General features: G+C 37.9%; 1 protein-coding gene across 1 annotated transcript; it reads left to right on the forward strand.

The window, feature by feature from the left end:
* The first annotated feature begins 5068 nt into the window (after window positions 1-5068).
* Window positions 5069-6033, forward strand: LOC133738430 (uncharacterized). The gene has a single exon (XM_062165971.1). The coding sequence runs from the start codon at window positions 5157-5159 to the stop codon at window positions 5814-5816; it is 660 nt and encodes a 219-aa protein (XP_062021955.1). The 5' UTR covers window positions 5069-5156; the 3' UTR covers window positions 5817-6033.
* The last annotated feature ends 7355 nt before the right edge of the window (window positions 6034-13388 follow it).

Raw genomic sequence — 13388 nt, forward strand, 5'->3', positions numbered from 1 at the left:
GACAGTCTTCGTGACAACATCCTGGTGGCTGACTGGCGGATCACTTGCCTCACCAATGACATGGATGATATGCACTCCTCCTCGTACGCACCCACCACACTCTGACTAACCTCATCAAGGAAGTCCGGAACATGCAGCACCACCCTCCTGGGTTTGGCGCTCCTGGTCCATCCACCGATGTCAAGGAGGAAGATGCACCAGAGGACAGCACTGCTTCCATGGATAGCGAGGAGTTTCAGGACACCGTGACCAAGCTGATGGAGGAGTTTGATGTACCTTCCCATTCAAAGGGGGAGAAGAAAAAGACTTTTCATCTTTTTATTTTTTTTCTGTTTCTGCATTTTAATTTTTGTTGGACAAAAAAAAATTATTACTTTGTTTTGGGTTGTAAGTGCATAAGCACAAACTACTGGGATGCTTATTATTATTACTATTTTATTTAATATTTGTTTTGGTGGCTTGGATCTGGAAAAGGATGGAAACTGATTCCTAAATTCAAGTAGCACCCCTTGGTTAGTGATTAGTGTCTATCTGTGAAAACTAATATGCAGGATAAAAAGATGGAAAAATCATGTGTTGAATGGGAATGCCCAAAGGGGGAGATTGTAAGTATATTGGGTTGTTACCATTCAACACATGCTTTCCCATGGTCACAAGGAGAACAAAAAGTCAGTGGATTCGAGAATAATTCTCCTGCCTTCCCGGTGGTTCAAGGAAACAAAGTGGAAGATTGCAGAATCAGATCATGAAGAGAAAATCAAGAAGAATCGCCTCACTGATCTTGAGTTAAAGATGGTATTCATTCTATATCATTAACATGATTCTAAATTGATATGCATATTGATTAAATTGATTTAAGATACTTATCTGCATTAAAAAGTTTTTGATATGCATATCAATTATAGATTGGATTTTCAAAAAGTTAGAATGTATTGATTGTTTATCGAAATCAGTTTTAAAACATTTCCATGTTTATCTTGTTTTTGTGACAAGAAGAGATTTGATTGAAGGGGAGTTTTGCTCCTCTATAAAAGGTTCTTTAAACTGCATTGTGAATTAGAGTTTTCGGTGTTAGGCATCTTTGAGTTTGTAGTGTAGGCTTTTCAAATTGTATACAAGTTAGCTGTGTTGCTAGTAACGTGGTTGTGTTGAATACCACGACTTGTGATCTGTAACGATTTGATTTAATAGTGGATTTGTTCCTCGTGTTGGATACGTTAAAAGCCACGCAGTGAAGTTTCCTCAGTGGTGAGGTTTACACTGCGTCATCAAATTGTTGAGGTCTTCTTAATTGTGTTGTTGATATACAAAGCCTTGTTTGATATTCAAATACATAGAGTTACTGTTCCATCTGGTGTTTACAGTTGTCCCATCCATTTTCTTTCTCTTGCAATCACAGCCACCCATCTAATCAGTCATCTCTCTTCTTTGCAACAGCACGCCACCATATATAATCATCCATGCCCTTCTTTGAAGTGAAACCTACAGCGCCGCAACGCAAAGGGAAGGGCTTCTGCCCTTTCCCATCAGACCAACCCTCATCACTCTATCCCATCATTCTCTCTCTGTCTAACACCGAGACCAGCCACCATTTCCATTTGTATTTCTCATTTTTCTTTTCCTCACTTTTCCACCATCAAATCTTCATCAATCTTTCAAAGGATTTCAAAGAGCATCAAGGAGTATCAAGATTTGAGATTGGGTAAAATGAGAAGCCATAAATCATGGCTTGTCATAATTGCTTCATAGCAATTTGTGACTTGTTCTTGTTACTTCTCTCTCCTCTTCACCTTTACCTATTTAATTGATGTATATTGTTGTTGATTTGTGGATGGGTTGTGAGTAGTCTATCTAGGAAACTAAGGTTTGAGCCCTAGCATGGATTTTATGTAATAAATATGTTTTGATTTAATGATTTTGCAATTTCATGTATAGCATATGTTCTAATCTATAATATTTGGCTTAGATCACTACAAGAAAAAACATGTTTAACAACATGCAATTCACGTTGTCAATCACTTTTGACAACGTTTGGCGCATGTTGTAGATGCCAAAGTCATTAAAAGTCTACGAGTCCTTAACATCGTGCTTTGCATGTTGTTGAAAAGAGGCAAAGCACGTTGTTGTAATTATTCAACAATGAGCTTTGCACGTTGTCAAAAATTTTCGACAACGTTTCAAGCGCTTGTTGTAAGTTTTAACAACACTCTCAGCATGTTGTCTTTAGTTTTCAACAACATACATGGTATGTTGTCATATTACTGAATACGTTGTTATAACATATTTCAGTATATATTAGTTCAAGACACAACATTCCCAATGGATTTGTTAAGCACAATGCTGAAGGACTAGAATATAATGTGGTCTTATTGGTGGCAGGTACTGCATTTCTCTAACAGAACTACTTTCTTCCCCTAAAAAAAAAGTATACTACATGAATACTCTCTCCTCACCACTCAACATATACAGAAGGCCTCCATTTACATGATTGTCGGACACCACTTCATAATCACTCTGTTTCTGCACAAAAGAATATGTATTTCACTTTACATGCTAGTGAAGCACTTTTAATCAGGAAATAAATCAAACCGAAGTTCTAATGTCCCTGCCCTAAGTTATTAGGACAGAGGACATATAAAATAAAATAAGCATTCTTCTTTCTTATCCTTTTCCACTATAAGGAGATGAGCGTTACCAGTGGGATAGTACTAGCTGCCACAAGTATGGAATAAAGAACTCTTGAGTGGATGTTGTGGTAGACTACTTTTCTTGTAGTGGATGCATGATTAGGAGCTTTATTAACTCTTGAGTGTGTCGATGAGCATATCTAGAACAAATTAGGGAGCCTAATCACCTTTCTAATTTATAGCTAGGACACTAGTTTAGAACATGGTTAGTTACAATACCAATTTTGATTGACGTATTGGCTAGTTTGGGAACCTTGATTCTAGAACACTTCGCCTTTTGGGGTAACTAGAGGTCCTAACAAGGCTCTGGATTGTCCCAATTGAGTTTTTACGGCCCTTGATCCGGAGTAGAAATATCATATAAGGAATCTAATGACCCATGAGCCTTGAAAAGCCTTAGGTACGGTTCTTGAAGCTATTATGAATTGAATGACCATTACCGAGATATATTTATGCATAGAATTTGGCTAGGAGGATACCCTAGTGACCTAATTTTCATTTCTTACTTTTCTTTCCTTAATTTAATTTAGTTGTTAGTTAAACCTTTCATTTAAATTCTTGCAATTTACAATTTTTGGTGACAAATTCGACTCATTATAAATATCTATCAGTAAGATTGTAGCTTTGATTAGGCTTTGGTGAGAACCAAAGCCAAGCACTACTAAGGCTTGGTGCCTTAGAGTAGCATTTTTATTTATTTTTCTTTTCATTTTGTTTTGTTTTCTTAGTGACTCTAATTCCGACTACCCAAGGATTGTGGGTTAGCCACTAATCCCCGTGGTACGATAATTTTGGGCTTAATACTTCCCTATCTTGACAATGATACGTACGCTTGCGTAAATGTGTATCAAGTCAGTCATTTCTATCAACAATTTTGGTTCTGGCTAATAACACCTCTTCTCTTAATAATAACTAGCCTTTCTCCCCATATGCTCTGCATGTGCAAGTTTTTTTTTTTTTTCTGAAAATAAAAAATAAAACGGTTATTGCAGAGAAAATATAATGGGAGAGAAAAGTGGGTTGTGGGTTCTTTTTTTGTTTATTTTTTTAATAAAAATATATTTTGTAAATGTCATAATTGTCCTTGTGATTTAATTAATTCTCAAAGTTTATTAATTTTCTAAGGTCATTTCTATCAAAATTTTGAATTTTGTCTAACAAACCCTCTTCATTCTTCTTTTAGTAATGAAGCAATCCAACACTAAACTGTCATCAAGAGAAATTAGAACCTGAGACGATGCCAGACTCATCACCCTCCCAGCGACCACGACGACGAAAGCAATGAACAGCCAAAGGCCCAGAGATAGGGAAAAACGTCGACGAACCCCGCCACCGCTACCCTCACACCAACCAGAAAAGAGGGACCAGTGCCACGCCCACCTAGTCGCAGATGCACCACCATCCATGGTGATGAGATTTTGTCGAAAACGGCAGTCTTCGAGTAAACCCTAGCAGAGCTAGAGTTATTTTAGTTTTTGAGTAAAAGAGAGAGATGGAAAAGAGGATAGAAAAGAACTGAAAAATAGAAATTAGACAATAAGCAATTTATTCAATCAATTACTATAATAACCTTATTCTGTTAATTTTTTAATATCAAATATTGGATAGAGTAAAATATCGATAACTAATTAATATTTGATAAATTAATAGTCTCAGTTAAGTAATAAATTTCTTTGGTACCAACTTGAGCTAGTGTACTAAAATAATAATCTTGCTAAATGCATAAGATAATTTTTCTAAAAATCCAGAATTTTTTTAAATTAATAATTGAACAAATACATAAAAGAAATAGCACATAAAAATTCATAATACATATTAAGAAACTTTTAACAACTTCTACTTTCTCAATTTAACTATTTCTCAAAATATGCTTCTATAGTCATTTGGTTTTTCCTTGCATCTAAACCGAATTGAATTTCATCCTTAATTTTTTGCAATGCGTGCACCAAATTTGGTATGTATTTTTTCATGTTGTAGCAAATAGTTACTCAAGGTAATTACTGAAATACCTCTTTTAGAGAAACAATTAGTAGAACAGAAATGTCATGATAATCTCTTCATTAGATGTATTCAATATCTCTTCAATAATCTCTTCATGAAAAACATAATCCAACTGAGAATAGAAAACCTAATCCCATTAGGAATAGAAATCCTAATACAACCGGACCAAGTTATGTTGGCATTGGGCCCGAAAGTGAAATCCTAACCACATTTGGTTTAGCGGATTGTTCCTAACCAAAGGGCCTACTGTCGCTCAACCGCCTCAAAAATCCGCAACTAGAATCAACCTACAAAACACGCTAAAATTACAACCAAGTGACTCTATATATATACCCCCTTAGCACGTTCTAGGGCATTGTTAAAACGGCGCTTTCCCAAAACACACACAAAGAAATTCGAACTCTCCTCCTTCTTCTTCTTCAAGAAACCAACCAAGAAACTGCTTCTTTCTCTCTCGGCTCTGCGACAATGGCGGTGATTTCTTCAACGTCGTCGAAAGAAAAAACGTTCTTGGAGCCCTGTTACAGATCTCGGCCTCTCCTACCCCTATCGGCTTATGGCTTCGCGTCGTCGACCTCATCCAGTTTCTCCGCCACTTCTTCACAATTCTTGACGCGCCCCGCCTCCTCCACGCGCCATCCCGTGCCCGGCAACTCCATTTCCACCTCATTGTCCTCCTCCGTCCGGTTCGCGGTCGACCTCCCGAGCACTCCCAGCCGTTCGATGACGGTCAAGAACCCGTTCGCCGACAACGTCAAGAACCAAAGCAACGGCCAGAAGAGCGGGACGCCGGTGGCTGGCACCAAGAAAGCGTGCCTCTGTTCCCCTTCGACGCACCCAGGCTCCTTCCGCTGCGCCATGCATAGGAACGCGCCGCGTGGCGGCGCTAGCCGATCGAACTCGAGCAGCCAAACGGCGTCGTCGTACAACTCGAATATCAGGCTCAACTATCGAAGGTCGGCGATGAATAACTCGTTGGTGAGAATCGGAGGAGTGGAAGGGGACTTGGTGAAGCGTGCTTTGGCGGCTCTGATCAGACCCACGGCTCACAATCAGCGGCGCCGAGCCGATTTCCAACCCAAGCCGAGCCGGCTCTCCGTAATGTCCAAAACGGCGTCGGCTTCTTGATTTCATTATGGTTTAATTGATTCTTGGTTACTGCGAAATTAGGGTTAGAGCAAAAAAAAAACAAAGAAAAAAAAAAGGGGGAGTTAGGAGCGAGTTAAATGTTCAATTAACTCAAGAAATCGTTCACCACTTTTTTTGGTGAAGGTTATGATCATGATTAGTAGATGGAATTGTTTTGGGACTGAGATTAGGCCATTAGGGTTACTAAATTACATTTTTCTTTGAATCCCATTTGTAAAGTTTGTTATATTCTTTAAAATTTAATTTGTTGTTTGCAGATGAATGAAACTGTGATGGTATTTTGAGATTCAAAATTGCCGGTTTGTACTTGTTTTCTTGATATGTTCTTTGTAAACTATTCACATCGAGATTCTCAAATAAATGAAAAAAAAACTATTCACATAGAGTTGAATGTTTAAGAAAATATTTACCGAGACATTTCATTCCAATCAATATAACTTGTTTCTTCACAAACATTAGTAGATCTTGAGTAAGTAGCAATCTTGAGTAAGTAGCATTAGTAGATCTTCTAATGACTTCTGAAAGATTGCTTATTTTCACATCTAATTGAATTTTGATTCTGGTTTCCATTCAGGGTTACAACTAATTGTCTTGTAACTCTATCTTACAATGTTCTATTTAAAGCATCTTTTTTTTTTCTTTTTTCCTGTTTAAAAAGGGTTTGGAACCCAGTCTAATTGGGAGTCTCAGCTCCACGCCTGATTTCATTTATTATATTATAATTATAATTTTGCATCGGAGAGACATAAAACTTAAACTCCGAGCTACATAAGAATAATAACATTGATCCTCGTAGAAAATATTCTGAATAATAGTAGGCAATTCCTCTAACTAAACATGATCTAAAACAAACAAGATGGTCCGCTAGACCATTTGCTTCCCTATAAATATGTTGGATCTCAATAGATTGAAAAGCCGTCATGCCTTTTCCAAGCCCTAGTAGACACTAGGTCGGGAGCTTTTTTTTAATTTTCCTTGATTAACTTTAATAGATAAACTTGGTCCATTACCAAAACAAAAGTAATTGGTTTTGGTTGCTAATTGTTGGGTCCAGTTTTAATTTTAAAAATAAAAGCACTTGGCATTTCCGGATTTGGGCCACACTCTACAACATTATTTCCTTTATTTTTCTTCGATCTTTTTCTATATTATAAATTTATAATATGAACCTCTGTGTTTTTTTTTTTTTAAGCAACGGAAGACTGATCCATTGATATTAAATCATACGACCTCACTCGGTCAAGCTTAAGAGGTCCAAAGACCCCTCAAATTACAATTCAATGCTCGAATAAAACGACTAAAATCCAAAGCGGAAGCTTCAAAAAGACAAAAATCCTATAGGAACTGCATAAAACAAAATACAGAGTTGAAAAAACATGTCAGCTGGTAGCCTCCGTAACGGAGCTAACGGCTCCAGATACCAAAATTGGGTTGGGGTGAGAACTTCAGATACCAATCTGATAGTTTTGGAAACTGAGGTACGAAAGTTTAGAATGGCGAAAAAGTGGGACACTGTTTGGATCATTTTCCCTTTAGATGCTAAAACCTTCTTCTTCTTTTTTGGTCAGATAGATACTAAAACTGGGGAAGGAAGAGAGATCAACTTATTTTTTAGCACTGATTGTGCAATTTGATAGGACAGGATTTTAGCTTTCTTCACAACTAAGAGTAAGTCCACCCGTTGAGGTTGGCAGGTCAATACTGTTCACTGTTTTTTGCCTTTCATTTCCACCATCTAGGTTGGCTGGTCAGATACTGTTCACAAAAGGTCACCAAATGTCCGTTGGCAGGTCAAGAAATTGACCCAGAAAGTGACCCAGAGTGACCTTTTGTGAATAGTATCTGACCAGCCAACCTAGATGGTGGAAATGAAAGGCAAAAAGCAGTGTAATACCCCGAAAAATCCAAATTTAATTCCGTGGATTTTTAGAAATGATTTCACCATTGTGGGAGCGAGTACGAGGCTTGAAGAAATTGTGGAATTAGTTCGAACGATTTAATTTTCGAAAACGAACGTTATTTAGGGGGTCTCAAAAAGTGACTTTTTATACGTACAGAATTTGGGAAAACTTCCTTCATGAAAGTCGTAGAGCTCGTCGATACGATCGCGTGCATATGCGGAACGTAAAAATCGGAGTTCGTATGAATTAGTTATGATTTTTTGAAAACGTTTCCAATTTGGTATAAAGCTTCCATTTTTGGAAATTTCCAAAAATAAAATCAGATTTTACAAAAATGGAAAATCTGGGCAGCAGCCAGATTCTCGCCGGAAATCGCCTTGATTTTTCGTCCGGCCATATCTTCCTCCTCCGGCCACCGATCTTCACCAAACTTCTTCCATTGGCTTCGTATGGTCCTTGCGCACCTGTCTGTGGCAACATTTCACGGCGGCGCGGCCCGTAACTGCGGCGGCAAGCTTGGTCCGATTTGAGCTCGATTTTGAGTCAACGCCGATATCTTGAGTTTCCGGCCACCTTTCTTTGTGATTCTTGGCTTGATGAACTCGTCTTGAGTTTCTGAAACAGTCTCCAGAAGGAATCGAAGCGAGTGGTGGACGTTTTCACGTTGATCGGAGATCTCGCCGGATTCTGCAAATTTTCCGACCACCGAAGCTTTCGATCGGTATATCTCGAGCTACAGACCATATTTTTCTGTGATTCTTGAACCAATGAGTTCGTCTTGAGTTTCTTAACAACTCTCTAGAAGGAATCGAAGCCTGAAATTTAAGTTTTGACGTCGAAATCAAGCCTTGCCGGATTCTGCAAATTTCGCCGGATTCTGAAAATTTTCCGGCCACCTCGACTGTTCTAGGTAATTTCCGGCCACTTCCTTTCGTTTTCAGACTTCATGCTAGTTATGAAAGTGGATCAACTCGTCATTTTGAACAAGTTTTTAGTTGACGACTTTTGTATCGGAGGTGGTTGACCGCCTCGTTGACCGCCGTTGACCGCCCACTGACCGCCGCTTGTGGCGGCGTATTCGACCATATTTTGAGTTTTTATTATCTAGGTGATGATCTACGCATCCTTACGAGCGTTTTGATATATTACAAGGTCATTTTAGAAAACGTTGATAAATAGTGAATTTATGTTTTGACGTTACTATTTAACGTTTTTACGTTTTATCTTCGGTTTACGATCTGCGAGGATCTGACCATCGGTTTTACTTCAAATTTGGATATGATGATCTTATGACTGTCCCAGTGGCTTTGTGTGGTCATGGGTGAAGATCCGACCGTTGGATCTTCGTATAAATGTAAAACAGTGATTCGGAAGGCGATTCGTGAGAATCCGACCGTCAGATTTTCGTATAATTTTATGGAGATGTTTGTTAGAGTGATTCAAGAAGATCTGACCGTTGGATCTTTGTGATAATTTTGGAGGATGATCCTAAGGGCGATCCGTGAGGATCCGACCGTTGGATCATCGTATAATTTTGATCCGACCGTTGGATCATCGTATAATTAGGATCTGACAGTTGGATCATCGTATAATTTCGATCCGACCGTTGGATCATCGTATAATTAGAATCCGACCGTTGGATCATCGTATAATTTCGATCTGACCGTTGGATCATCATTAAATTAGAATCCGACCGTTGGATTTCCGTATATGTGTGCTTTTGAGTTGTTGGCTAAGTTAAGATCATTATTGGATTAGGTGATCGATGGATTTATTTGGCGGACGATTCGTGAGATTGTTAATGGAGCTGTTAAGAAGACGCAGCTGGATTAGAGGTGAGTAAATCTCACATGGTTCATATTACGAACCAAAGGTCGTTAATTTCTTTATTTATATTGTGATTGAAGTGAAAATGTGTTGGAATTACATTATATCATGTAATTGTTGTTTTTTTTTTAGAAAACATAAGTGAGTTGAAGTGTAACATTTGAGTCAGATAAGACATTTTTTGTAAATGTTTTGATCTACGGATTGGTCACCAGTGGTGACAGAGGCAAGGTCTTCGTAAGCGTGAACCTTGGCCAAGGTGACACATTACGTAAGATTCAGTTAGAGCTCTAGTCTGTCTGCCATAGTATGACATGAATCAGCGAGTTGGACTACTCGGGATTTCATGAATACAGTATGACATGAAAGTAGAGAGTTGGATTACTCTTGATCATGAATACATTTTTAAAAGTTAACGTATGACATGAAAGTAGAGAGTTGAATTACTCTTGATCATGAATACATTTTTGAAAGTTAACGTATGACATGAAAGTAGAGAGTTGAATTACTCTTGATCATGAATACATTTTTGAAAATTCATAGTATGACATGAATCAGCGAGTTGGACTACTCGGGATTTCATGAATACAGTATGACATGAAAGTAGAGAGTTGAATTACTCTTGATCATGAATACACCTTTATTATTTAAAATGTGTCGAGTGGTGAGTGATGAGATTTGTTGGAAAATGGTTTGGAAATGGAGGTGGAATGATTTGTTTTGAATTGGGTTGAGTGGTAAGGATTGAGGTTGGGGGTGTTTACTTGAGTTAAAGTATTTGTGAGATAATAAAATCAACCTTTCCTTCTTGTTTACTCATACGAGCTTTGCAAAAAGCTTACCGGGTTTTGTGTTGTTGCAATCCCGGTACACTATTCAAACGGTGTAGCGGGTAATCCTACAGGTCAGGAAAATCAGGAAGGTGATCGAGCTGCGTAGAGTAGCTGCATTTGTGTGAATCTGACTTTCTTTTGTGAGGTGTGTTATGCTCATTTGAGCTACATTTATATTTGGAGAGAGTGTGCTGAAATCAATAAACTCCTTGAGGATTTGGTTATGTAATATTGGTGGTGTGAGGTGTGTTTGTTCTGAGAAAAAAATTCAGAACGTTATTGTAATAATTATTATTCATGTTTCGGATTTGAATTTGTTATTCAAAATTCGGGGCGTGACAAGCAGTGAATAGTATTGACCAGCCAACCTCAACGGGTGGACTTGCTCTAAGAGGAGGCAAGATTGGCTGAATCAAAATTGGAACAAACACAAAAGCAACAAGAATAGGAATATGATCCTTTTAAATTAAACCACCACCATATGCACTGGCATTTGGGAACATTTGGTATCTTGCCAATTGGCTTGGGACTCAAATCATGAAAAGTCATGCTTTCCATATATCTTGGTTCCATTATAAATGAATCGAAATTCATATCTTATTTTCTAAAAAAAAAAATTAATTACGACTTCGATCAATTTTAAACATTAAAATATTTCTTAAAAGAACATTTACATGCATTATATTTTGACCATTGAAGTATAAATTTAGTTTGAGATGATCAAGCATGTTTTAGTATGCTTGTTACTATTTTGTTTGTTTTTTTTTTTTAACAAGATCGTTGTTATTTTATTTAGTGACATAAATCTCTTCTTTATAAGTAGAGACTTGAGCTTGTTGTGTGATATTATTATTAATTTGATAGCTTTCCTAAACCCAAAAGGCACAGAACATCGTGCAATGAACTTACACATAATGTGCAACTGTTCTTAGAATTTAGGAACATCGATCGATAACTAGGGTTCAATAGTGGACACATAATGATCTATACTATAATATATATATGTTTTGTTTCTTTAGTTGAATGTTCATTCAACCTTATGGGGTTTGTTATTGCAAGGTCTCCTTCACGAGACAAGGAAAAGAAATAAGAAATGAAAAAAAAAAGTGATTTTTAAGGCTATAATGCAGAACAGTGTTTCAGGAAAGGAGACATATCAGCGGCTGTGTCACAATTCTGTTAATGTACGTGTTCATTCTTCTGTACCGAGTCTAAGGACATGGGTGCGAGTGTGGTTAGGCATAGTTCTGGTTCAAGAATATCTGAAGGGTTGGACATATTACATTGTATCTATGTAGCTTCATGCCTGATGCCTCCAATGAATCATTTGAAATTTTTATATAAGCCGGTCTCAAGCAAGCGGCCGGGCTCTATCTGGTTGCAGATTTGGACTTAATTCTTATTTCTTAAACGCTGGAGAGATGAGAGAGAGAGAGAGAGAGAGAGGGAGAGAGAGAGGTCTACGAGGCTGGCTGTTAGGGCTTTTATAAGAGGGCCAGAGGCCCAAAACAGGAAGACTTGTCTAGAAGCTCTAGTAATGCTGTAGTCTTGAACCAATAGTTCTTTTTCTTTTTCTTTTTTGGTCCGATTGAACTACAGATTTATCTATAGTTCTTCCTACAACAAATGGAGTTGAAGAGTGGAGATCCTATATTAAAAAAGTAACAAAAGAAAAATATAATTTAGAACTAGGTGACTTGCTCTAAATTTTGAGTTAAAATCCGACACTTATGTAAGACGGTACAACAATGGATCATGCCTCTCCCGCCTCTCCACAGAGGATAATTTGTTCTATCATCAAACGGTTCGAACCTGATGGAGAGAAAATGGGGTACACTTCCAGATGAGAAGTCATTGCCTGTAATAGACGACTGTGATGTAATGATCACTATTGAGCAAAAGTGATTGTTTGAGATGGTGAAGAAGGTTGAATTGTTGGGGGCCATTGAAAAAAGAATTATAGTATTTCGTTTGATACTATAAGAACATCTCTATTTGACTTCTGAAATAGAAAATTAAAAATTGACTAATTTTAAGTAAAAGTATCGCTCCAATAGAATACTTAGAAGAAAACTATTTTTTTTATTTTTTATTAAAGGGATGTCAATTCATTAAATAAGTAGAGAGAGGCATACAATACACAGTGACCCACCCATATTGGGCCAGTCATAATCGAGCTACTGCCTAGATGACAGGATCCGCTCAGGATTTCAGAGTATCCGAAGTAGCCCTGCGGGTCCTAATAATAGACTACCCAGAACCTGCAATTACAAACTCAACACTTCTGCCAGAAGAGCGGGACGCCGGTGGTTGGCATCAAGAATGCATTTCTTTGTTCCCCTTTGATGCACCTAGGCTCCTTCCACTGCGCCATGCATAGGAACGCACAACGTGGCAGCACTAGCCAATCGAACTCGAGCAGCTAAACGGCGTCGTTGTACAACTCGAATATCCGACTTAACTATCTAAGTTTAGTGATGAATAATTCGATGGTGAGAATCAGAGGAGTGGAAGGTGACTTGGTGAAGCGAGCCTTGGCGGCTCTGATCAGACCCACAGCTCACAACCAGCGGCGCCGAGCCTATTTCCAACCCAAGCCGAGCTGGCTCTCCGTAGTGTTCAAAACGGCGTTGGCTTCTTGATTTCATTATGGTTTAATTGATTCTTGGTTACTGCAAAATTAGGGTTAGAACAAAAGAAAAAAATAAGAAAAAAGGGAAGTTAGGAGCGAGTTAACTCAAAAATCGTTCACCGCTTTTTTTGGTGAAAGATATGATCATGATTAGTATATGGTAATTTTTTTTTGGGACTGAGATTAGGGTTACTAAATTTACATTTTCCTTTGAATCTCATTTTGTAAATTTTGTTATATTCTTTGAGATTAATTTGTTGTTTGAAGATGAATGAGATTGTGATGGTATTTTGAGATTCACATTGCCGGATTGTACTTGCTTCCTTAATATGTTGTTTGTAAACTATTCACATCGAGT

This window comes from Rosa rugosa, chromosome 1 (assembly GCF_958449725.1).
Source record: "Rosa rugosa chromosome 1, drRosRugo1.1, whole genome shotgun sequence".
Classification (NCBI taxonomy): Eukaryota; Viridiplantae; Streptophyta; class Magnoliopsida; order Rosales; family Rosaceae; genus Rosa; species Rosa rugosa.

Excerpts from the sequence above, each read along its gene's own strand:
- LOC133738430 (XM_062165971.1), top strand. The coding sequence starts at position 5,157 with ATGGCGGTGATTTCTTCAACGTCGTCGAAAGAAAAAACGTTCTTGGAG.